The sequence below is a fragment of the Mastigoproctus giganteus genome, chromosome 8 (assembly GCF_048544385.1).
Source record: "Mastigoproctus giganteus isolate SK-2022 chromosome 8, ASM4854438v1, whole genome shotgun sequence".
Taxonomy (NCBI): domain Eukaryota; kingdom Metazoa; phylum Arthropoda; class Arachnida; order Uropygi; family Thelyphonidae; genus Mastigoproctus; species Mastigoproctus giganteus.
The window spans coordinates 181497981-181524719 of record NC_143582.1 but is presented as its reverse complement, the minus strand read 5'-3'; the positions used below and the strand labels follow the sequence as shown (position 1 = coordinate 181524719).

The following is a 26739-nucleotide window of genomic DNA, read 5'->3' as shown; positions in this document are numbered from 1 at the left end:
GTTCAATGGTTTTTGAAGCTAGAAAATCCAAGAAATCCTCCCTGCTGCCTCTGGTCACTGTCCGCCATTTACATTAAGTGGAACTTCTTGCTGATGTATCCGTTCGCCTCTGGTACCGCAGTGCCCTCCATAGAGAAATGGCAGATGAAGTTTAACATTGACAAATGCAAGGTACTTAATGTGGGCAGCAGTAATCCCAGTTTAACATACCACATGTACTTCACTCAGGACAGCGGAAAATGAAAAAGACCTGGAGGTAATTATGCAGTCTGAAATGAAGTTCTCTGAGCAGTGCAGACATGCTGCCAGGACAACTCATGGAGTTTTGTCTATGATAATCAGGAACTTTGCTAGCAGGGACGAGGAAGTGATTATGCCATTGTAAAAGGCAATGGTTAGGCTGTATCTTGAGTACTGCATACAAGTCCATAGGCCTCATTTTAGAAAGGATGTAGTTCTCCTGGATCGGGAGCAGAGAAGGGCAAAAAGATGGATGAAGAGAATGAAGGGTGGTTTTACCAAGACAAGCTTCAGTTCTGCAAATTTAAATGTCTTGAGACTAGGCACCTGTAAGGTGATCTGATCAAGGTTTTTAAGTCTTTGAATGGTTTGAGCAAGCTGAATGCTGCTGGTATTCTTTATCTTGTTAGATGAACTATTGAGACATTAGCATTAGTAGAGGCATACGATGCAAGAAAGCAAGCTTATGCAGTATCAGCCAAAAAAAAAAAAAAAAAAAAAAAAACAACTCCCATTTCACTCCTCCATTCATTCCAAATGCTTGTCCAGCTCAGCCTTAAATTTATTTAGGCTATCAACTTCCACAACAAAAGATGGAAGTCTGTTCCACCAATCAACTACTCGCTGGCTAAAGGCAAATTTCTGCACATCTATTTTACAACTGTCTTTCCTCAATTTGAATCTGTGCCCCCTCAGGTTCTTAATCTGAGCAAGAGGAAGAATCTCATCAGCATTCAGCTTGCTCAACCCATTCAAGGCCTTATACACCTTAATGGCAGAGAAGAAAAGTGCATGGGATGCATAAATTATCAGGTGATATAGAAGCCTATGGTAGATATAAATTAGTCTGTAATCAAGTCACAAAGGGTGTTAGGCAAGCTAAAGCAGATTATGAGATGTCTCTGGCAAAGAATGCAAATAAAAATTGCAAAGACTTCTGGGCTTATACTAACAATAGAAGGAATGGATTGAATCACATTGGGCTGCTTGATTTCTATGGGTTAACTGTTGATGACCCTGCCCAAGTTGCAGACAAATTAAATAGGTATTTTACATCTACATTCCCACATGAGGAATCCTTCAGGGGATGCTAGAAGTTTATCACACTCTAACAAAGAGATATGACTTTGTGATAACTGAAAGGAAAGTGATGGAGAAATTGTTAAGGATGGACATAAAAAAAAAAAAAAAAAAAAGGCACCTGGGGTGGATGGAGTCTTTCCAATTATATTAATGGAGGCAGAAAAGGAGGTAAGAAAGCTCAAAGTCATAATTATGAGAGCATCCTTGGATTCAGGGGAGGTTCCTATGGACTGGAGATATGCGACTGTATCCTCAATTCATAAAGGGAGATCAAAAGGTGACATGAATGATTACTGACCTGTTAGCTTAATGTCTGTTCTAGAGAAAATAATGGAATCACTGGTTAAAGAAGTAATGTAGGACCATTTGGACAGGCATGCAATTATTCTCTAATCACAGCATGGATTTGTCAAGGGGCAGTCTTGTCTAATCGATCTGATAGGTTACTGTGATGCAGTGACCAAGGAACTCTATGCAAAAAATAATTTTGACATCATATACTTTGATTTCAGGAAGGCCTTTGATACTGTTGCATATAAAAGACTGCTGTTAGTAAATTAATAAGAGGAGTTTACCTCAATATAGTACGTGGAACACTTCCGTATGATACCCTCCAGAAATTAAAACGGAAAAAACGAAAAAATCGACAACTTACCGGTACATTAAAGTAAAATATAAATAATTAAAGTAAAATATAAATAATTAAATAATCAATTTAACACAATTCAAAATCAATTCAAAACCATTAAAATTCAAATTAACGCAATTAAAAGAATCTAACGAAAATATTCAAAACGATTTTCCTTCCTGAAGCTGACAATGCTTTTCGACCGACTGTCGTGATCACAGGAATGAAAATTACCGAATCAGGCTAAACCTGCAACTTAAATAGTGATTATGTGTCTTCGCGCATGCGTGTAAAGGTCCACGCATCGGAGATCAAATATGGCCGCCGAACATTAACAGAATTCTCGTGTAATTTAATTTCAACGGTTTCTGCAATTAATAGTCGTGTATAATTACGTTGAACGTTAAGTATTTTGGCCTCGTTAAATAAAAAAGTATGTTTTTCGTTAATGGCATGAAAGGCTAATTCTGACGCTGCTGAACGAGAAGCACGAACAGAGGCTTCGTGTTGATTTACACGGATATTAAGAGAAAACCGCGTGGAACCCTGATAAGACGAGTCGCAATCACCGCAAGAAATGTTGTATACTAGATCATTAATTTGTGTTGCGAACGCCGAAAGAACCGAGCGATTGTTCAGTATAGTGTGTAACTTCCGTATAGGCCTAGCTATAATTTTAAATTCGGTATCTTTAAAGAATCTGTTAAGCTGTTTGTGCCACTGTTCAACATATGGGACAGAAATAAAGTATTTTTTGATATTACTATTGTTGATTGGTGCAGTATTTTGTATCCTATCCTTAGCTTGTACCCTAATTCGATTTATTGTGTTAATGGGATAACCCCTGTTCAAGAATCTGCTAGTTAATATTTGTATTTCTGAGTCTAAAGCAGAATCCGTCGTTGAATATTTATAGGCATTTAGAAATTGATTAAAGATAATCGATCTTTTGTAGGTGAACGGGTGGTAGCTATTATAATGTAGAAGCATACCGGTGTTTGTGGGTTTTCGATAGATGCTAAATTGTATTTTGTTCGAGTCCCGGGTAAGCGTGAAATTTAGAAAGTTTAATGACTTAGTATCCGTATCTTCCCTTTCCAGTGTAAATTTGAGTCTAGAATGAATATTGTTAAGCGAATGTAAAATATCTTGGATAGTACTACTATCGGTAATAACTAGAACATCGTCTAAATACCTCCCATAGTATGTGATACGGGGACGAAAAGGTGTCAAATGTATCTGCTCAATCGTTGAGAGATAGATCTCTGACATTAAGCCACTCAGGCTCAAACCCATTGGTAATCCAAAAATTTGTTTGTACACCTTGTCTCGAAAGGTGATGTAGTTAGCCTCAACTAATAGTTTAATTAAGTGAAAAATCTCCTTTATAGGCAGCTTCGTATAATTAATCGGTGTCGAGTTTTTATTTAACATATCCCAAATAATATCTAATGTGTATTCAACGTTTACATTCGTATATAATGATGTAACATCTAATGAGAATAAATTGTCATTGTCGCCGAGTCTACAGTCTTTAAGATTATTAAATAATGTATCGTAATTCTTAATCCCAAATTGTATAACCTGTCTAAAAGGTTTTATAATGTTATATACATGTGTGGCTAAGGCTGAAAATGCCGAGTTCAGCCTTAGCCACACATGTATATAACATTAAAAAACCTTTTAGACAGGTTATACAATTTGGGATTAAGAATTACGATACATTATTTAATAATCTTAAAGACTGTAGACTCGGCGACAATGACAATTTATTCTCATTAGATGTTACATCATTATATACGAATGTAAACGTTGAATACACATTAGATATTATTTGGGATATGTTAAATAAAAACTCGACACCGATTAATTATACGAAGCTGCCTATAAAGGAGATTTTTCACTTAATTAAACTATTAGTTGAGGCTAACTACATCACCTTTCGAGACAAGGTGTACAAACAAATTTTTGGATTACCAATGGGTTTGAGCCTGAGTGGCTTAATGTCAGAGATCTATCTCTCAACGATTGAGCAGATACATTTGACACCTTTTCGTCCCCGTATCACATACTATGGGAGGTATTTAGACGATGTTCTAGTTATTACCGATAGTAGTACTATCCAAGATATTTTACATTCGCTTAACAATATTCATTCTAGACTCAAATTTACACTGGAAAGGGAAGATACGGATACTAAGTCATTAAACTTTCTAAATTTCACGCTTACCCGGGACTCGAACAAAATACAATTTAGCATCTATCGAAAACCCACAAACACCGGTATGCTTCTACATTATAATAGCTACCACCCGTTCACCTACAAAAGATCGATTATCTTTAATCAATTTCTAAATGCCTATAAATATTCAACGACGGATTCTGCTTTAGACTCAGAAATACAAATATTAACTAGCAGATTCTTGAACAGGGGTTATCCCATTAACACAATAAATCGAATTAGGGTACAAGCTAAGGATAGGATACAAAATACTGCACCAATCAACAATAGTAATATCAAAAAATACTTTATTTCTGTCCCATATGTTGAACAGTGGCACAAACAGCTTAACAGATTCTTTAAAGATACCGAATTTAAAATTATAGCTAGGCCTATACGGAAGTTACACACTATACTGAACAATCGCTCGGTTCTTTCGGCGTTCGCAACACAAATTAATGATCTAGTATACAACATTTCTTGCGGTGATTGCGACTCGTCTTATCAGGGTTCCACGCGGTTTTCTCTTAATATCCGTGTAAATCAACACGAAGCCTCTGTTCGTGCTTCTCGTTCAGCAGCGTCAGAATTAGCCTTTCATGCCATTAACGAAAAACATACTTTTTTATTTAACGAGGCCAAAATACTTAACGTTCAACGTAATTATACACGACTATTAATTGCAGAAACCGTTGAAATTAAATTACACGAGAATTCTGTTAATGTTCGGCGGCCATATTTGATCTCCGATGCGTGGACCTTTACACGCATGCGCGAAGACACATAATCACTATTTAAGTTGCAGGTTTAGCCTGATTCGGTAATTTTCATTCCTGTGATCACGACAGTCGGTCGAAAAGCATTGTCAGCTTCAGGAAGGAAAATCGTTTTGAATATTTTCGTTAGATTCTTTTAATTGCGTTAATTTGAATTTTAATGGTTTTGAATTGATTTTGAATTGTGTTAAATTGATTATTTAATTATTTATATTTTACTTTAATTATTTATATTTTACTTTAATGTACCGGTAAGTTGTCGATTTTTTCGTTTTTTCCGTTTTAATTTCTGGAGGGTATCATACGGAAGTGTTCCACGTACTATATTGAGGTAAACTCCTCTTATTAATTTACTAATATTATTATCAACGTAGAACATATTGAGTATTACAGCTCTGATTCATACTATCTAAAAGACTGCTGTACAAACTGGAGCAATGTGGCATTAGGGACAATTTACTGCTATGGATGAAGGGATGGTTAAGTGGAAGAAGACAGAGTGGTTATCAATAGGCACTACTCTTCGTGGACTAATGTAATTAGTAGAGTTTCCCAGGGTTCGGTGCTGGGTCCATTGTGTTTTTTTTTTTTTTTCCAATATTTATCATTGATACTGATGAAGGTATATCGGGCTTCATGTCTAAATTTGATGATACAAAGGTTGGTTTGGTGATCAATGAGAGTTATCAGGGTGAGCTACTGCAACAAGATCTAGGAAAATTGGGTCTGTGGGCTGAGAAATGCATTTGTCTGAGCACTTGCAAGGTATTACATAGCAGTTACCCCAGAGTAACTTATTAATTGTGTGGTACTATACTCAGGGTAGTAGAGAATGAAACAGACCTATGGGTAATTGTGCAGTCAGACATGAAATTATCTGAGCAGTGCAGGCTTGCTGCCAGGACAGGTCATGGGGTTTTGTCAATTATATCCAGAAACCTTGCTAGCAGGGATAAGGAGATGATTATCCCTTTGTATAAGGCAATGGTTTGGGCTCACTTTTAGGAAGGATGTAATGGGTGTGGAATGGGTGCAGGGAACAAAAGGTTGCTCTTAGCTAGAAAGGCTTCAGTTCTGCAAATTGCAGGGTCTTGAGACCAGGCGCCTGTGGGGAGGTCTGATTGAGATGTTTAAAGCCTTGAATGGATTAAGTAAGCTGAATGTTAATGGTATTCTTCCACATGCTGAGATTACACACAGGGGCCATAAAATCAAGTTGAGGAAGGATGTTGCAGGTACATGTGTGGAAGTTTGCATTCAGCCAGTGGGTTGTTGATTGTTGGAACAGGTTTTTGTCTGTTGTTGTTGTGGAAGTGAATGAGTTGAATAAATTCAAGGGAGAACTAGACAAATTATGGAGGGTATGAATGGGTGAACTGTGGGTTTTTTTTTTTGTTTAGGGAACCCTTGAGGAGTATCTGTCTGGATTTGGTTGTGGATACTGCTGGTTTATTTGTTACACTAGTCTTCAAGGTCTGTCAGGATCTCATTTGCTGATGCTTTTATCTGGCATCTGGAGTATCCATATATAACAACTATCAGATCACCAGCATATGCCACCTTTCAAGAATTATAATGGTCATGTTCTAGCCATTTGTTGAAGACTGTGTTCCAGGCGAGTGGTCCAAGGATTGATCCTTGGGGACAACCCCTGGTGGTGTCCTGAGGAATTGTCTTGTGAGTTGAGGAAAAAAACTTTCCTCTCCTGTAGATAATTGAAAAAGAGCCTATAGATTAGGATCAAAACCTCAGCCTTCCTAAAACTCTCCAGGACACTCTGCAGCCAAAGGGTGTCATGAGCCCCTTGAAGTTCACAAAGACTGTGGGTATGCTTCTTATCAGTTTGGCTTGCCTACTACTCTAATGGCATCTTCTGCACTCCTGCCCCTAGTGAAGCCATACTGTTTGCTTGAATTAAGACTTTTAGCTTGATATGCTGTGTTAAAGCATTCTGTGATGAATTTATCTAATATGTTACCAGGTATAGGAAGGACAACAGTAGGAATCTGGACTATCTTCAGGTTTATTATGATTTTTCAATAGACTCTTTAACTGTGCAGCCAAAATTTCAGTGCAGAAATCAATGATGGTCATTGAGAAGGACAAACATCTCTTAATAGCTTCGACCCCCCCCCCTTCCCATGGAGTTCAGACCTGGGCATTTTCCTGACCTGGTGGATTTTGCAGTTTGGTCAATCTTCTGGAATGTAAATGGTGGTTCCTCTGGCTGAGCACAATGTGTAAGATGAATGATACGCAACCCAGTTTGGATATTGGATTCCCTAGATGGATGACAGTATCAAGAATTCCAATTACAGGCTTCTCCCAGGAGATGGAGTCACATAATGAATCGTGCTTTATGGAAGTATATATGATTGTAGGCTGTATTTTGTCCATCACAAGTTTGTAGATCAGTCCCCAGGGATCATTCTCTGTTGACAAGGGCTTTTGACTAGATATCTCAATATTATTATGATCAACTTAGATGAAACATTATTTTTGTTTTTTTGCTGGCATTAAGGCAAAGAGTGTTATCATTACTCCATTTAAGAATGATCTGAAAATCACTGTTTAGGCTGCATGTGGTAGATATGCAAGTGTTTTTTTTTTTTTTTTTCTTTCTTTTCTGCATTGCAAGGTTTTTTCAAACAGTAAACAGAAGTACAGGTATAGTGTAATATTTCAGTGTTCTACAGGTTATCTGCCATTGTGCCGTAAAAGGCAGACAGTAGAGTTTGGCTGACTTGTTTCTCACATGCTAGAATATGAATATCAAGTGTTTTAGAGACCTTCAAAAGTTATCACCCTTCAGTGCTACTTGTGATATCATGTCTCTTTCACTACTATAGAACCTTCATCTGTAGATACAGAATTTGGGATTTATTCCGAAAAATTAATTTAGCAACACTTAACTATAATTCTTTATTCTTACAATACCATATAGTTTACATTGGGGTGAAACTTATAGGTGATTGTAAAGGCCATCTAATTTAGTAAGCAGTTGAGCTGAAACTTGTATTTTTGTGGATTTTGTATCAACAGGATTTTTTTTTTTTTTTTTTGAATGAAACCCCAAACACAAGAGGTATCAAAACCTATAGTACTTAGTACTGTGCACAAGGTGAAGGAGATTGGGAGGAAGGGGATGTCAGAAACTTTGCTCTGGTGACTAAACATGGGTTTCACCACTTCAAGTCTCCAATAAGCAAAGTGGTGGTATTGCACCAGTTGATGAGCCATCTACCCCCTAGTGTTAGTATTAGTACATATTATATTATATTATATGTATTGTATTATTAGTGCTATTTTATATTAGTATTGTTTAAGTATTTAATAATTATATCAAGTTTACAGCCAAAAGGGATTCCATTAATATCTAGCTAATGCTAAACGTAAACTTTAAAAAATTAAAAACATTACTGTTTTTAATATCTTATCATTAAGCTGTGCTAGAAATTAATTTCATTTCTTATATTTTAAGTAATTACTTTTTTGTTTTTTAGGATGGCATTCTAGATAGTTATTCAAATCCTCTTCTTCAATCTCCAATTAGCCCTTTAGGAAGTGCAGAACATTTACATAAAGTCTGCAGTAACTCTTTCATGAGCCACAGTCAAAGTTTGGATACTAGTGCCTCTTCAGCTTTAATGCAGGATCTCAGGGAGTGCGCTATAAGGAATGCTATTTCTCAACATTCACTTTCTCCGACTTCCTTAATAACCCACTCACAAAGCCTTGATACAGCTGGACAACTCATGTTAATGAATGACCTCCAGGATGGTAAGTTGTCTTCTAATAGAGTAAGGTCTTGCAGTGGAGATATTCCAAGACCAGGTAAACAAATTTCACTGCCAGCATATCGCACACGAGTAGGTAGTGGAGGTACTTCAGATTTACGCCGACCTCGTGCAAATACAAGTCCATCAAATTCACGCCAACCACATAACCGTACTATGCTTTTTTTAATCGGACAGTTAGAATTGTGCCTTATAAGTCCAGATAAAAAGCAAGTTTTATTGAACAAAACCTTTTGTGATATTGCACATTGTTCCCAGGTAAGTACATTTTTTTCTTTCATAGTAAATATGAGGATTTCATTAAAAAAACTACAACTATTTCTAGAATTTTATATTCACTAGCATAAAGGTTAAAAGGCATCTTAATGCAGACAAATGTAATATTTAAATGATACTGCATTGAAAATTTGATTTAGAAATGGACTGAACATTATAGTCACTCTCTATGCATCTTCCTCAGTGGTAATCCCACTGAGGAATGTTGCTACTCTCAGAAAAGGCTTGCATGTTTAGTTTATTTTGAAATTGGTAAATCAAATTTTCAGTGCAGCATCATTTAAATATTAGCATTTTTTTTGTTTTCAATTTAATATTACATTTCAATTCAAACTAACTGAATAATTTTATTTAACTTGTGCTATTTTCTTAAATTTCAACCTTCCTCAAACAGTTTAACTATTATGTGAAGTGTAAACAAAATGATCAGGGACTGATTTTGTATCTTAAAATTGCAGCATCCTAGCGTTTGTTACTTGTTTCAACATGTTTGGCAACTAGTAATGCATGTGTATTTGCAGTCAGACCTGAATTGGGCTTATGTGTAGCTGCCCAACCATTGAACCTAAAGCTTTGCATCTCCTACAAGTGATATACTGATGGATGTTCCTGAAACCTCTTGGACCTGCTCCAGGATGTTTTCTGTAGACAACATGTGTGAGACATGAACTACCCTCATGAACATGTTCATTTGCTGGACATGGACTAACATGTTCAGCAAACATGCATAACATGTTTGCTGAACATGTTATGCAAGTTTTTAACGCTATCCACATAATTTTTTCCTTGTTTTATCATCTGTGGACTTCTATCTTTGAATGTCATCTGCCACAGTCAATTTTTGAAGATTCAGACAAGTTACAGTTGCATACACAGAATAGTTACTGATAAGCAGTGGTGTATTCGGGCCGGAACAACGTTCCGGTACATTTTTTCTAAATGTTATAATAGAAAATCATTAAATTTACACACCTAATATTATGAAACAATGGCATAATCAAAGGGGAGGGAGAAATATCTATTTTACCCATTGCTACTAAAAATATGTATTAATAGTAATCTTTAAAATTAATAGATTTATTTAAAAATTTATTTAAAAACAAAAATATAAACTTCGCAATGAAACTCAAACGTTTCTTACTAAAGTACAATGAGTTAGATAAAGAGATCCAACGAATGAGATATACTGTGATGCGTGCGAATGCTGTATTTTGATTTGCCATGAGCTGAATGCTAGAACTGGTTGTTCTGTGAACCGTGAGTCTGAAGTCTGATTCACATTCAGTGGCGTTTTCATATAGTCTTCTGGAGAATGAGTGTTCCAGTACTATTTTTTTTTAGCAATACACCTCTGCTGATAAGGTATCAGTTATATGTGATTTATAATACAGCACACAGGTAATGACCACATTAGTTCAAAAGGAAACACTGCATATGTTAGTATTAAAAGTGCACTGTTTTATTTGCACAATTAAAACATTCAAGAAATTAACTCTAGGTTAATTTTTTTGAAATAAGTAAAGAACAATAAAGAAAACAATTAGTACAATTCTGTAAAGTTATGCCACAACTTCTGACTAATGGCAACATCTGCATCTGCAAAGGGAAAAGAGAAATGTATCCAATCATCATCCCACATTGAAAGTCTGTAAGTTCAGAACCATAACACATACTGGTATATAATCTACTTCTGCTGCAGATAGACTTAAAAGGTTTATATTGCTATATGTGACAGCTGGCACACATGCATGGGTAATTTCTATCACAGTACACAATATTTGTAGTAGTAGTAGTAGTGGCGTGATGCAAGAAAGCAAATGTATGAGCTTATGCAGCATCAGCCAAAAAAAAAAAAAAAAAAAACACACCATTCCCTCCAAATGCCTGTCCAGTTCCTCCTTAAATTTATTCAACCTATCAACTTCCACAACGACAGATGAAAGTTTGTTCCAGCAATTAAGCACCCGCTGGCCAAAGGCAAATTTCCGCACATCTATTCTACATCTGTTTTTTCTTAAAATTTACCTAAGGGGGCATAAATCTAAAAAATTTATGCCCCCTTAGGTTCGTAATCTGAACAAGTGGAAGAATCCCATCAGAATTCAGCGTGCTCAACCCATTCAAGGCCTTATATACCTCAATCAGATCACCGTGCAGATGCCTAGTCTCCAGCCACTGCAATTTGCAGAACTTAAGCCTCTCTTGGTAAGAGGATCCCTTCATTCCCCTCACCAATCTTGTTGCCCTTCTCTGTACACGCTCAAGTAAATCTACATCCTTCCTAAAATGAGGCCTCCAGACCTGTATGCAGTACTCAAGGCGTGGCCTGACCATTGCCTTATACAGAGAGATAATCACCTCCTTTTCCCTGCTAGCAAAATTCCTATATATCATTGACAAAACCCCATGACTTGCCCTGGCAGCCTGTCTGCATTGCTCAGAAAACTTCATATCTGACTGCACAATTATTCCCAGGTCTTTTTCATTTTCTACCAACCTAATTTTAGTAACACACAGTTGGTACGTTCCTCTGGGGTTACTTCTACCCATATGCAGTACTTTGCATTTGTCAAGGTTAAACTTCAGTTGCCACTTCTTAGCCCATCTGCCCAAATTATCCAGATCCTGTTGCAGTAGCACACTGCCATTACTGTCATTAACAACCCTGCTAACCTTTGTATCATCTGCAAACTTTGACATTAAGCCTGATATACCTTCATCAATATCATTGATAAATATACAAAACAACAGTGGACCGAACACCAAACCCTGTGGGACTCCACTAATAACATTAGTCCAAGACGAGCAGCACCCATTGATTACCACCCTCTGTCTTCTCCCACTTAACCATCCTTTTATCCATTGTAGCAACTTACCCTTAATACCATTCTGCTCCAATTTGTGCAATAGTCTTCCATGCGCAACAGTGTTAAAAGCTTTCCTGAAATCCAAATATATGATATCAAAATTATTTTTTGTATCCAGTTCCTTTGTAACCACATCATAATATCCTATCAAATTTGTCAGACAAGACTTTCCCTTAACAAACCCATGCTGTGTCTGAATTATTGCTGCAGTCTTGTCTAGATGATCCTGCAATGCATCTTTAACCAGCGACTCCATTATTTTACCCGGAACAGAAGTTAAACTAACTGGTCTGTAATTACTTGTGTCGCCCTTCGATCCCCCTTTGTGAATTGGGGATACATTTGCACATCTCCAGTCCGTGGGAACCTCCCCTGAGTCCAAGGATGCTCTCATAATTATGGCTAAGGGTTTGCTTAGTTGCTTTGCCGCCTCCTTTAATATAACTGGATAGATCCCATCCACCCCAGGTGCTTTTCTTACGTTTAACTTCAACAATTTCTCTTCCACTTTGCTCTCAGTTATTACAAAATCATTAAGTATCTTGCTACAATTTGATAACCTTCTGCCATTTTCAAACCTTAATAATTCCTCACATGTGAATGTAGATGCAAAATACTCATTCAGTTTGTTTGCTATCTGAGCAGGATCATCAACAGTCGAACCATCGATGTCAAGTGGACCAATCAGATTCATCCCCTTCCTTTTAGAGTTTATGTAAGTAAAGAAATCCTTGCTCTTTTTTCTTAGCATCTTTTGCCAAGGATTTCTCGTAATGTGCCTTCGCCTGCCAAACCTCCTTTGTGACCTGATTACAGATTAACTTATATCTGCCATAGGCTTCTGAATCGCTTGATAATTTATATGCATCCCATGCATTTTTCTTCTCTGTTACGAGTCTCATTAGTTCATTTGACAACCATTTAGGCCTAAACCTTGAACAATATTTCTTAATAGGTATGAAACTTTTAGTAGCTTCCACGATTAATTCCTTGAATGCTTCCCACTTAGAATTTACTGTTGGTAACATCGTCAGTTGATCCCACTGTACAGAATTTAAAAACTGTCGGATACCACTGTACTCGCCTTTACGGAAGCAAAAACCCTTTCCTTTACCCCTGATGGTAATTAAATCTTTAAGTAAATCCCGCGTCAGTGCACTGTGATCACTGCCACCATGTGGTTCTTTTATCTGGAAATTCCTAATACATGAATGATCACTGCTGATAACCAGATCAAGAGTATTACTTTCTCTGGTTGCCTCTCGAACATGCTGCTGCAGAAAACAATCATCCAATAAATCCACAAAAGTCTGACTAGTGTGTGAGTGCCCAACCCACAAGTTCCAATCAATATCTGGGAAGTTAAAATCCCCCATTATAAGACATTCCGATTTACTAGCCCACTCTATTTCTCTGTACAATTGTTCATTGTACTCATTCAAGTCATTAGGCCTATAACACACTCCTACTCTAATTTTTGCTTCCCAGTGCTTATGTCACACCAAACTGACTCAGCAGTGCACTGTTCATCTATATCAACTGGATGCACTTCTTTTGATTTTATGTTTTTCTTTATTGACAGCATAACACCTCCTCCCTTCGTATACTGTCTATCCTTTCTGTACACATTGTACTCCCCAAATTCCAGTTCGGCATTCCTTATATCTGTGTGACACCTCGTCTCTGATATCCCAACAATATCTGCCTTTGATGTCTTGACCAACACTTCAAATTCATCAAATTTATTTACTATACTTCTAGCATTGGTATACATTGTGGAGAGGTATCTGAATATGTACTGTCATAGAGTATGTTTCAGTCTAATTTCATGTGTAATGTGCAGAATCTGGTGATTATGGTCATGATTTTTTCCCCGTATTACATATTTTCATACCAATTAGGATGTAAAATCTTATTAATGTACTAACGTAGCTGAGTGGTCAGGAGTGAGAGTGCAGTAGCAGCACATGTTCTTTGAGTGGACCGTTATTCAAGCCTGTGACTGCTAAACATGATTAGGAATTGTATTTATTATAAACTCCTCTTACCTGGTGGTAGTGCTGGAGTATAAACGAGAATGTTTTTATTTCACAAAACTAAAGTGTAATGAAGTGCATGTTTATGCATTAATTAATAAGTTTTTCTCCCCTTAATAATGATACCATTGGATATGTTGGAATTTTATTGCAAAATAATTTCACCATGTAAATTATACCATTTACTTTTAATCAGTCTTTGCTATTAAATTTGTTTTGAAATGTTGCTTTTGGGGTAGGGGAAAATGTATTTAATGTCTTATTGTGTGGTACTTTATAGGGTATAAGACATCTGGACCACTTTGGATTTATCTGCAGAGAAACAACTGTAGCTGGAATTGACTGCTATGCTGGTTATGTTTTCCGTTGCCAAACAGAAAAAGTGGCAAGTTCTTTTCTTTCAAGCATAGAGTATAATTTATTTTGATGATCATACTAAGCTACAATGCTGTTATACCTAAATTTATTGGAATATGTTAGACCGAACAGTTGATAATAACTTATTCACAATGTTATTATTATCACTCATATAAATATGTTATTAATATAGAAGTCTGTTATAATTTCAGTTTTGTAATAAAAAACAAACTATTTATTGTCTATTTTTATTAAGAAATATAAAATTTTGTTCTTAATAGAAGTAAAAACATAAGGTATATATTTTAATCAATCACTTTCTCTAATTATATCTTAATTTTTAAGCAACCCCCCCCCTCTCTCTCTCTCTCTCTCTCTCTCTCTCTCTCTCTCTCTCTCTCTCATAAGATTATTATAACTGAAAAATTAAATCAATAAATAAATTTTTGTTTATGCACTGTACAGCAAGGACCAGGGGAGTTTACCACTTGATTGTAACTGTTTTATTGCAACCCGTATACAAAGTGCAACAGTGAGCTGTATACTTTTCACAGCATAAGAATACATTATCATACTCTATCATACCCAGTTCTGTAATAAACTGTTCTTAATAATAATAATAAAAATAAATAAAATAAAAAAAAATCCAAGTATTGATTTATATACTAATTACAATTTATAATTCTCATTTTTAAGGAGTACAAGTTAATTTTAATTAAAGGAAGCAAAAAGCTTGAAGTTTGTGTTTTAATAAATTTAATCATCCAGTGTTTTCTTTAAACAGTTGTTAAAGAGCACATTCCTTTTTGGCCAAAATGCATACAGTTGGCATAATTTAAGTTAGAATTCGTAGTACTGTAGCAGCAAACTTAGCATAATTTTGGGATAATATTCTAAATATTCAATTAAAGTATCATTAAAAGTTCTTTGAAAAATCAAAAACTGAAATTAAAGTAGATAAATCCCATGTAAAATGTAGTGCTGAACCTAAAACATATCCATGATAGTTCAAAGAACAGTTCATTAGGAACAACATCTCCAACATCATCTCATAGTAATATCTCTCCATAATGCAGTCTGTTTTTCCCTGAACACATGGACTTACATGAATCTAACTTGTGGGATCTTCCTTTATGCCGGGGCGCCTCCGTAGCCAGGTGGGAAGGAGCAGCAGTCCGTAGCACACGCTTCTTGATTGGACCGGGGTTCGAGCCCGTCACCACCAAATACGGAGGATGCGGAAAGGTCAGGGAATGACCACCGCGTATTCCCGGAGCAATATGGCCTTAGTTGCTAATGCTCCTAAAAACCAAAACAACAACAACATTCCTTTTATGCCAGGAATTCCTCCCAACCATTGTTTTAGGTGATTTCATCTTGCTTCTTCCCAGATATGCTGCGGCAAAAACTGAGTTGATATAGTTCCTTACAGCTGTTGGTCTAAACTTAATTGCCATTTAACCCAGAAGAGGAACTTGTCTTCTTTCACAGTATGGATAGGGTCTCACTTATTGATAATTCCTTCATGTTCTCATCTGATCACTTATCAATTGCTCCCGAGCTCCTACCCAGCTTTCTTCTAGAAAGAAAATGCCATCACCACAACAGAACTTCCTGCAAAACATACCACCAAGCAGAGCCATGGTGTGAGGGTGAGGCAAACAAGATTCTTGCCTCAGGTTGAAAGCTGAAAGGGGCCCAAAAGAAAGAAAGATTAAATGCATTTTAAATACGTCATATTTTTTTAAAAATATTTTAGGAGCGGGAGCAATTTTTCATTCTTGCCTCAGGTACTAAAATGGCTAGGCATGGCCCTGCCACCAAGGTTATCAAGGAATAACTAATACTTAAACTACTCATATGCACTGACTGGAATGCTATCCTGCATAACTCCCCACCTCAAATAGCATTAGTAAAGGCATATGATGCAAGAAAGCATGCTTATACAGCATCAGCCAAAAAAAAAAAAAAAAAAAAAAAAACCTTCACCCATCCTTTCACTCTAAAAGTTTGTCTACTTCTGCCTTGAATTTATTTAAGCTGTCATCTTCCACAATGACAGATGGAAGTTTCTTCCAGCAATCAACCACCTGCTGGCTAAAGGCAAATTTCTGCACATCTAGTCTGCAACTGTCTTTCCTCAATTTGAATCTATGCCCCCTCAGGTTCTTAATCTGAGCAAGTGGAAGTATCCCATCAGCATTGAGCCTGCTCAAACCATTCAAGGCCTTATACACCTCAATCAGATCACCTTGCAGGTGCCTAACCTTTCTTGGTAAGTGCAACCCTTTGTTCCACTTATCAATCTTGCCTTTCTCTGTACTCATTTCAGCAGCTCTACATCCTAAAATGAGGCCTTCAGATGTGTATGCAGTATTCAGGGTGTGGCCTGACCATTGCCTTATACAAGAGAATAACCACCTCCTTATCCCTGCTATCAAAATGCCTGTATATCATTGACAAGACCCCATCAGCTGCTCTGGCAGCCTGTCTGCACTGCTCAGAAAACTTCATATCTGACTGCACAGTTACCTCAGGTAGTTTTTGCTCTCCACTACCCTGAGTATAGTACTGCACAGTTGGTATGTTACTCTGGGATTACTGCTACCTATATGCTGTACTTTACATTTGTCAATGTTAAACTTCAGTTGCCCCCTCTCAGCTCATCTGCTTGACTCTTCTAGATCCTTTTGAAGTAGTGTACTGTCATTAATAACCCTGCCAATCTTTGTATTGTCTGCAACCTGGGACATTAAGCCTGATATACCTTCATCAATATCATTGATAAATACAGAAAACAACAGTGGGCCCAACACTGAACCCTGGGGGTTTCCACTAATAACATTAGTCCATGAAGAGCAGTGTCCATTGATTACCACTCTTGTTTTCTCCCACTCAACCATCCTTTTATCTATAGCAGCAACTTGTCTTTAATGCCATACTGCTCTGATTTGTACAGTAGTCTTCCATGGACTCCATCTCATAACTCTCCTAAGCATTTGCTGAGAAGGGAACTGCCGGGAATTTTCAAATATGTCGCTGGACTAAACCTTGATTCTTACCTGAAATTACACTTCCCTTTGTCTCTTTTCTGCAAAGCAACATATGCAAGAGCAGCTTTTCCTATGCTAAGATGTGATCCACTATCACCTGATCTCGAGAAAGAGAGGAGTATAGTCACTCCTCTTCTTGAGCTAGTTAGCATTAGCATTAGTAGAGGCATATGATGCAAGAAAGCAAGCTTATGCAGCATCAGCCAAAAAAAAAAAAAAAAAAACCACTCCCATTTCACCCCTCTGTTCGTTTGAAATACCTGTCCAGCTGAGCCTTATATTTATTTAGGCTATCAACTTCCATAACAAGGAATGGAAGTCTGTTCCACCAACCAACTACATGCTGACTAAAGGCAAATTTCTGCACATCTATCCTACATCTGTCTTTCCTCAATTTGAATTTGTGCCCTCTCAGGTGATTATTCTGAGCAAGAGGAAGAATCCCATTGGTGTTGAGCCTGCTCAAACCATTCAAGGCTTTATACACCTCTATCAGATCACTTCGCCGGTGCCTAGTCTCCAGACACTAATTTGTAAAACTTAAGCCTTTCTTCGTAAGAGCAACCCTTCTTTCCATTCACTAATCTTGTTGCCCTTCTCTGTATTCGTTCCAACAGCTCTACATCCTTCTTGAAATGAGGCCTCCTCATTTCAAGTATATTTCCAGACCTGTATACAGTACTCAAGGTGTGGCCTGACCATATCCTTATACAAGGGAATAATCACCTCTTTATCCCTGCTAGAAAAATTCCTGTATATCATTGACAAGACACTATGAGCTACTCTTGCAGCCCGTCTGCACTGCTCAGAGAACTTCATATCTGCCTGCACAACTACCCCCAGGTCCTTTTCATTCTCTACCACTGTCAGTGTAGTACCACAGAGTTGATACGTTGCTCTGGGGTTACTATTTCCCCATATGTAGTACTTTACATTTGTCAATGTTAAACTTCATTTGCCACCTCTCAGCCCATCTGCTCAACTTTTCCAGATCCTGTTGCAGCAGCATAGCGTCAGTAGTGTCCTTAACAACCCTACCAACCTTTGTATCGTCCGCAAACTTGGACATTAAGCTTGATATACCATCATCAATATCATTTATAAATACAGAAAACAACAATGTACTCAACACTGAACCCTGAGGAGCTCCACTAATAACATTAGTCCACGATGAGCAGTGTCCATTGATTACCACTCTCTGTCTACTCCCCCTTAACCATCCCTTTATCCATAGCAGCAATTTGCCTCCAGTACCACACTGCTCCAATTCATGCAGCAGTCTTCCATGTGCAACAGTATCAAAAGCCTTTGTAAGATCCAAATATATAATATCAAAGTTATTCCTTGCATCCAGTTCTTTTGTGACTGCATCATACTATCCAATCAAATGGGTCAGGCAAGACTTTCCCTTAAAAAAACCATGCTGTGTCCAAGCTATAACTGAAGTCTTGTCTAGATGATCCTGCAGTGCTTCTTTAACCAGTGCGTCCATTACTTTTCCTGGAACAGAAGTTAAACTCACAGGTCTATAATTACTTTTATCAGCCTTTGATCCCCCTTTGTGAATTTGGGTCACATTTGCACAACTCCAGTCTATGGGTACCTCCCCTGAGTCCAAAGAAGCTCTCATAATTATGGCTAAGTGTTTGCTTACTTCCTTTGCTGCCTCCTTTAACATAACTGGATAGATCCCATCCACTCTGGGTGCCTTTTTTATGTTTATTGTCAATAATTTTTCCTCCACTTTCCTCTCAGTTATTACAAAATCATCTAGCTCACTGCCAGAGTTTACTTCACCTCTGGCATTCCCCTTCCTGAATAACTCCTCATCTTGGAATGTAGATGCAAAATAGTCGTTTAGTTTGTTAGCCACCTGAGCAGGATCCTCAACTGTTGAACCATCAATACCCAGTCGACCAATCTGATTCATCCCTTTCCTTCTAGAGTTTACATAGGTAAAGAACTCTTTTCTGTTTTTCTTTGCACCCTTTGCCAAGGATTTCTCATAATCTGCCTTTGCCTGCCTAATCTCCTTTGTGACATGATTACAGACCAGCTTATATCTATCATAGACTTCCATGTCACCCATTAATTTATATGTATCCCATGCATTTTTCTTCTCTGCCATATGTCTCATTAGTTCATCTGACATCCATTTAGGCCTAAACCTTGAATAATACTTCTTAGTTGGTATGTAAAGCCTAGTAGCTTCCAGGGTAAGTTCTTTGAATGCTTTCCATTTTGAATTTGCTGTTGGTGACATCATCAGTTGGTTCCACTGTATATAATTTAAATACTCTCTCTGACCATCATAGTCACCTTTATGAAATCAAAAACCCTTTCCCTTACCCCTGATGATAGTTACTCTTTAAGTAAATCCCACTTCAACACACTGTGATCAATGCCACCTAGTGGTTCCTTTATCTGCAGATTGTTAATGCATGAAGAATCACTACTTATAATCAGATTAAGAGTATTACTCCCTCTATTTGCCTCACAAACATGCTGATGTAGAAAAGAATCATCCAATAAATCCACAAAGCCTTGCTAGTGTATGAGTGACCAACCCCCAAATTCCAGTCAATATCTGGGAAATTAAATACCCCATTATAAGATTCTCTGATTTACTGGCCCACTCTATTTCCCTGTACAGTTTCTTATTATGCTCATCAGAGTCATTAGGCGTATAGCACACTCCTGCTCTCAATTTTTATCTCCCAATGCCTATGTCACGTCAAACTGACTCGACACTGCACTGTCCAGCGATGTCGTCTGGCTTCACTTCCTTGGATTTTATATGTTTCTTAACTAATAGCATAACCCCTCCTCCCTTCCTATCCTGTCTATCCTTTCTGTACACATTGTACTCCCCAAATTCCAGTTCTGTGTGACACCACATCTTTGATATCCCAACAATATCTGCCTTTGATGTTTTGAGCAATACCTCAAATTCATCAAATTTATTTACCAAACTCCTAGCATTGGTGTACATGCAAGTATACATGCACCTGTTCCTATTCTTAGCTACCCTAATGCAACCCATGTGTTTACTTGTACCGCAATGACTGCCAGCAGTCTCTGAAATATCCTGCATCTTGTTTTCCAGGCTGCTGCTCATTCCAATAGAAGCAGTGCAAGAATCACTTTCACCTCTTCCAGCGGCTACTGTTAATCTATTAGTCTGTGTATCCCCCCAAGCTAGCAGTTTTCCGACCCACCTAACTTCCTTGATAGCATCAGCAAATATTCTTGCACCCTTTCTATTTAAGTGTATCCCATCCCGTAGAAGCAGTATCTCCTCTTAACAAGTACAGACAAGGCTGAAAAGAATTCTACCTTTAGCCTTGCACAATCTTTCCAGGGCCGAATTGCTTGACAAGACTCTCATCATATACTCCCTCCTGTTGTATCTGGGCAGAATTGCAGACACTTTCAAATGCAACCCTAATTCATGGCTTTTTTTCAACAGTGACCTGTACTTGTTAAGTAATTCCGCCGGTCTCCTACTCTTAATATCATTAGTGCCAACGTGTTCAACTTTATCACCTTTTGTGCCATTAAAAGATGATATCTGCTCTACAATGTCATCAACGTTTGACCCTGGCGGACATACCCTGGTCCTGTTCCACCTATGCTTTTTTTACAAAGCATGTTCCCCGTTTCCCTGACAATAGAGTCACCAACAACTACTAGTGCCTGTGGGACCAGTGCATTCTGCCTTGGGGGTTGCCGCTGTCTTGTGTGATGACCAAGTTCCCTTCCCTAGAACAGACTTATTGCACTTGAACAGAGCATTTTCAAAGTTTTTAAAAAACAGTAAAATTAGTTCTAGATTGTAAAGAAATGGGATATCATCTCTGTGGAAAGTGGACCCACAGTAAATTCCATGACACATCTTAAGTCAGTATAAATAGGACATGAGAGCAGCTTTTCCTGTCCTCTTCAAGTCTGACTAGACCTAAGGGAGTTTGGCTGCCAAAGTTGGCATAAGGGAGTTTGGCTGCCAAATAAGGGATGCCAAGAGCAGCAGGTTTTTTATTCATTCTACAATGGCCAGTTATCATGATTGAATATAGTCCTGGGAGTTGGTAAGAGATTGACTAGGGCAACATCAGGAATAAAGATGTTAGATGTTAGTACACACCGGGACAGCTTGTTCTCTTAGAACAAGCTCTCCCGGTGTGCTTGCCATAGTTGTAGAATCTGGGTGGATTTCTTTGTTTTCTTTGGTATAAGATTAGCAATGATAAGTTTGATGCCGTTGTTTCTGATTTTCTTAAATCACATTGATGAAGGGATACAGGGCATGATGTTAAAATTTGCAGATGATATCAAGATCAGGAAAGTTATTAATGACCAGTGTCAAGAAGTATTCCTTTAGGATGACTTGGATAGGTTTCAGGAGTAGTCAGAAAAGTGAAAACTCTGTTTTAATGCTGAAAAACTCAAGGTTTTACCCTTGATAAATAACCATCCCAAAATAACTTGTATGCTAGGAGGAGTTGAATTTAAGACAGTAAAGGAAGAGAAAGATTTGGGGGTTATGGCTAAATTAGATATGAAATTCTCCTACCATGCAATGTTGAAAGGCAGAAAGGAGGGACCCATAATCTGTCAATGGTTTAATGAACATCTGCTTATAGGGATATGGAGATTGTAATCCCATTATTTAAGACAATGGTTAGACCACACTTTACTGTGTCCAAGTAATGAGCACTTGAAAGAAAAAAAAGACACTGACCTTTTTGAAAAGATCTAAAGATGGGCAGAGAACTTGTGAGGAAAGATTGGATATTTTGGCTACAGAGCTTGGTAACTAAGATACCTTGGAGGGAATCTTATTGAGGTCTGTGTGATTCTTACAGTGAACAGAGATAGTAAAATGAACAAAGGTGAAGTTTTTACAGTTATAAATGATACTTGAACTGTGGATCATAAATTCAAATTGTGTGGGGAGAGTTTTATACTGAATTGTAGGAAGTTTTCTTTTAGCTGGCAACTTGTTAGTTACCGGAATAAGTTATTTCCATGGGTAATTGAAGCTGACAGCTTCAGAAAATTCAAAGGTCACATGGATCAGCATTGTTTTTTTTTGCTGGTTGAAAAGGCTAAGGCTTCTTTGCACCATATGGCTGATACTAATGTGTTTTATTCATAACTTGTCATTTGTCTAATGTAACCACAATTGGAAAAGAAGTTATAAAAGTCTCAAAAGTTTCTCCTCATTTTCTGGTTCTGCCACTCTGCACCAGAAAATGATGAGAAAATCAAAGATGTGACAAACACATTTGGAAAAATGTTTTCATTAACTATATGCAATGTGCTGTAGATATTACTACAGATATTACTTTTGTCATATCAAAGGAATGTTATAGAGGTTGTACTTTTAATAAAATTTGCTGATAGTCATTTTGTTACAGTTTTTCTATCAGGATGTTTATTTGTCTTAATAATAGTCTTGGTGAAAAGCAGACTTTAACTGTGAAGTTTTAAGCATGCCTTATATATACAGAATAAGGATAGCTATTTTTGATTATGTTCACATTCCTACAGGAACATGAATAAAAATAATCAAATTTAATTGTTATTATTTCTCTAGGTAATTTTACTAGAAATAGTCAGCTTTCTAATTGGAAGTCTTGTTGTTCTAATATAAACTGAGGAAGAACTGTGAATTGGAAATTTCTAGATTGCTTAGAGAATCAGTGTGAGTTCTCATAAAATGTTTTACTCTTATGAGCTCTCACAAAATGTTTTACTATTATTAGTTTTTTATTATAAAGAGTGCCCCAGAAGGAATGTGCTAAACTTTAGGGGTTAATTCCTTAAGTGATTTTAAACATTTATGTTTAAAAAACTCATATAAACATGGGTCCAATTCTGGATGAGTAATGAGATAATGTCATTTAAGTTTGATCTCTTATCTTGCTGATAACACAAAGGTGGAACAGTGGTTAATGACAGTAATCAGGATATGCTATTTCAAGAGGATTTAGATAAATGAAGCAGATGGGTTGCAAATTGGAAATTGAGATTTAACGGTGATAAGTTTCATACTCAAAGTAGTGGAGTATGAAAAAAATCTAGGGTTAATTGTAGGGTGACATGAAATTCTCAATGCAGTGCAAACAAGCTGCTAAAAAGTTCATGGGGTTCTGTCAGTGATATACAGAACTTTTCCAGTAGGGACAAAGAGGTGATTTATCCCATTGTATAAGGCAGTGGTTAGGCTGCATCTAGAATACTGCATACAGGTTTGGAAACCTCATTTCAGGATGGACATAAATCTGTTGGAAAGGGTGCAGAGACAACTAACAAGATTAGTTGGGAGCAAAAATGGATATTCTTATCAAGAAAGACTGGAGTTCTCTGAATTGCAGGCTCTGGAAACTAAATATCTGTAGGGTGACATAATATGACTTTAATAGGAGCTAAGTAAACTTAATTAAAAACTTAATTATAGGAGCTAAGTAAACTTAATATTAAAAATACTAATAAAATGATTGAAAAAAAATAGCTCAAATAGATGTGTGGAAATTTGTATTCAGCCACAGAGTAATTAATTGTTGGAATAAATTTCCACCTAAAGTTGTGGAGGTGGGCAGTTTGAATAAATTTAGAGAAGGTTTGGACAAATTATTGAAAACATTGGGCAAATGAATTTTTTTTTTTTTTTTAGTGCCATATGTCTTGCTTCCTTGCATTATATTGTCAATACTGATACTAATACCAAATGCCCATATGCTCTGGTTTGGTTTTTGGGTTTTTTTTAGGAGCATTAGCAACTAAAGCCATATTGCTCCGGGATATGCGGTGGTCATTCCCTGACCTTTCCACATCCTCCGTATTTGGTGGTGACGGGCTCGAACCCCGGTCTAATCAAGAAGCATGTGCTACGCACTGCTGCTCCTTCCCACCTGGCTATGGAGGCACATTCATATGCTCTGGAGTTCCTAAAATAGCTGTTTGGAGGATACAACATAAAGACCATTTACGATCACAGGTCATTTACAAAAAATGACCTGTGAACAACATAGAGAACAATACAAGCATTAATTATATGTGTAAATGTATATCTAAATAGTAGTAGTAGTAATTGCAAATGGTGCAAGAAAGCAAGCTTATATAGCATCAACCAAAAAAAAAAAAAAAAAAAAACCAACAACCCTACATAGTTCACCCAACCATACCCCTCAAAAGAATTTGTCTGGTTCTTTCTTGAATTTATTCAATCCATCCACTTCTGCAACAACAGATGAAAGCCAGTTCCAAGAATCAACCACCCGCTGGCTGAAGGCAAACTTCTGCACATCTATCCTGCAAACCACCCCTTCTCAACATGAATTTATGCCCGTGTGTGTGTGTGTGTGTGTGTGTGTGTGTGTGTGTGTGTGTGTGTGTGGTCTCAGCAAGGGGAAGAATGCCATTAACATTCAACTTACTTAATCCATTCAAGACTTTAAACACCTCGATCAGATCTCCCCACATGTGTCAAGTAGAAGAGCTTTATTGACATTCATTTTTAAAATTGATTTCACAACTCAAGAGTGTTTTACGATGATTTTAATATATTTTGGATCTTCTCATTCTAAAAATAAACATGCTGTTCTAGTTTTCTTTACAGTTGACATGATCTGTGGGTTTGAAATTAGACATGTTGATATGAAGTTTTTTTTTTTTTTTTTTTTTTTTGCAAAATCACTCGAGGAATCAACTATTAAAGTTTGGCAGATTCTTCCTGCCTGGGACTCTCTCTCTCTCTTGTAATGAAAGTAATTGTAACTATGATAGTAAATCAATCAAAATTCTGTATATAGGTTGATGAGCTAATGCAAACTCTAAAACAAGCCTTTCAGAGAGCTCATAAGGAATATCGACAGCAGACCTCAAAATCAAATAGTGTGACTTGTGAAGCATGTCCAATGCACTGGTTTCATAAGCTCTGTACAGATATTGAAAGTGAGTACTCTTAGGGCATTTGAAGGATAGTAAATTTCTTATAGAGAAAAGAACTAAAACTAATTCAGTCAAGTTAGCATCTACAGAATTAATAAATTATTATTCCATGATGTTATAAACAAGTTGACCTAACTTGGTATACTACCAAGTAAATTTAAATTATTCTCTTTCATATAGATTCTTTTAAAAAGAATACTAAACTTATCCCTCTTAGCAAGCTCATAACATTTACCAGCACTCATTCTCAAATATCTTTCAAATTTTCAGAAATATTTTATTACAAAATTAAAGATATCAGTAATTATTGTTAATAATTGCAGTTCATCAATAAAAGAAAAACAACAATTATTTAAAAATAAAATTAGCAACATGTTTGCTATAATATATTACTTTATAAAACCTCTTGATTGAAATATTTTAGGTATAGATTTTTCTTGATGATGGTTTGAATCTGCTTTGTAATGATTTAATTTGGTAATATAGTCGAATCTCGTTAATACAAATTTCAAGGGACCTGAATTTTCATGTTTTGTAATAACGAGGTCCCCCAAAAGTGTCAATTTTATTTTATTATGTTTTTTTTTATTGGCACGTACTATATATATATATCTAAAAATAATAATAAATAATAATAATATCAAAAATAAATTAATTTAAATTAATAATAAAAACAAAAGCTTTGCCTAACAATACAGTAATAGGAATAACACACTTTTCAAAGATTTTATTTTATTTGTAAGATAAACTATGTATATAAAGTGCTTAGCATCATAATACACAGCCATTTCTGTATAAACAGAAAATTTTTAAGGTGGCATCGTTTTAGGTTATATCTCATATTGTGAATACCTTCACAACGAGTTGCCATGATATTGCACTACTTCGAATAAGTAACGCTTCACCTAAGGAGAAGACTAGTGTTACTTATTCTCAGATAGGTACCACCACCCAGACAGCACTGTTTCAGGGCTATTTGGCCCTTCGTCAGTGAGTGGGTAGGTACCCAAGTGATGCAATGATGGCAAAAACAGTTATGAAGTATAACTCCACAATATGAGAGATGCCTGATGGTGTATGATGTATTTAGACTAAGGCGCATTTAGGGCTAGAGCCTCAAGCTGCGAACAAATTTAGACTATGTATATAAAGTGCTTAGCATCATAATACACAGCCATTTCTGTATAAACAGAAAATTTTTAAGGTGGCATCGTTTTAGGTTATATCTCATATTGTGAATACCTTCACAACGAGTTGCCATGATATTGCACTACTTCGAATAAGTAACGCTTCACCTAAGGAGAAGACTAGTGTTACTTATTCTCAGATAGGTACCACCACCCAGACAGCACTGTTTCAGGGCTATTTGGCCCTTCGTCAGTGAGTGGGTAGGTACCCAAGTGATGCAATGATGGCAAAAACAGGTTCTCGTTGTGAAGGTATTCACAA

General features: G+C 36.9%; 1 protein-coding gene across 3 annotated transcripts in view; it reads left to right on the top strand.

The window, feature by feature from the left end:
• LOC150082046 (TBC1 domain family member 1-like) overlaps positions 1-26739 on the top strand; it is a 402976-nt gene that overhangs the window by 183228 nt on the left and 193009 nt on the right. For all 3 annotated transcript variants that reach the window (XM_090379078.1, XM_090379077.1, XM_090379079.1), the window contains exons 4-6: positions 8452-9003; positions 14205-14309; positions 25152-25293. In XM_090379078.1, the coding sequence (XP_090235204.1) occupies positions 8452-9003; positions 14205-14309; positions 25152-25293 (799 nt within the window). The remainder of the gene's footprint in view (positions 1-8451; positions 9004-14204; positions 14310-25151; positions 25294-26739) is intronic.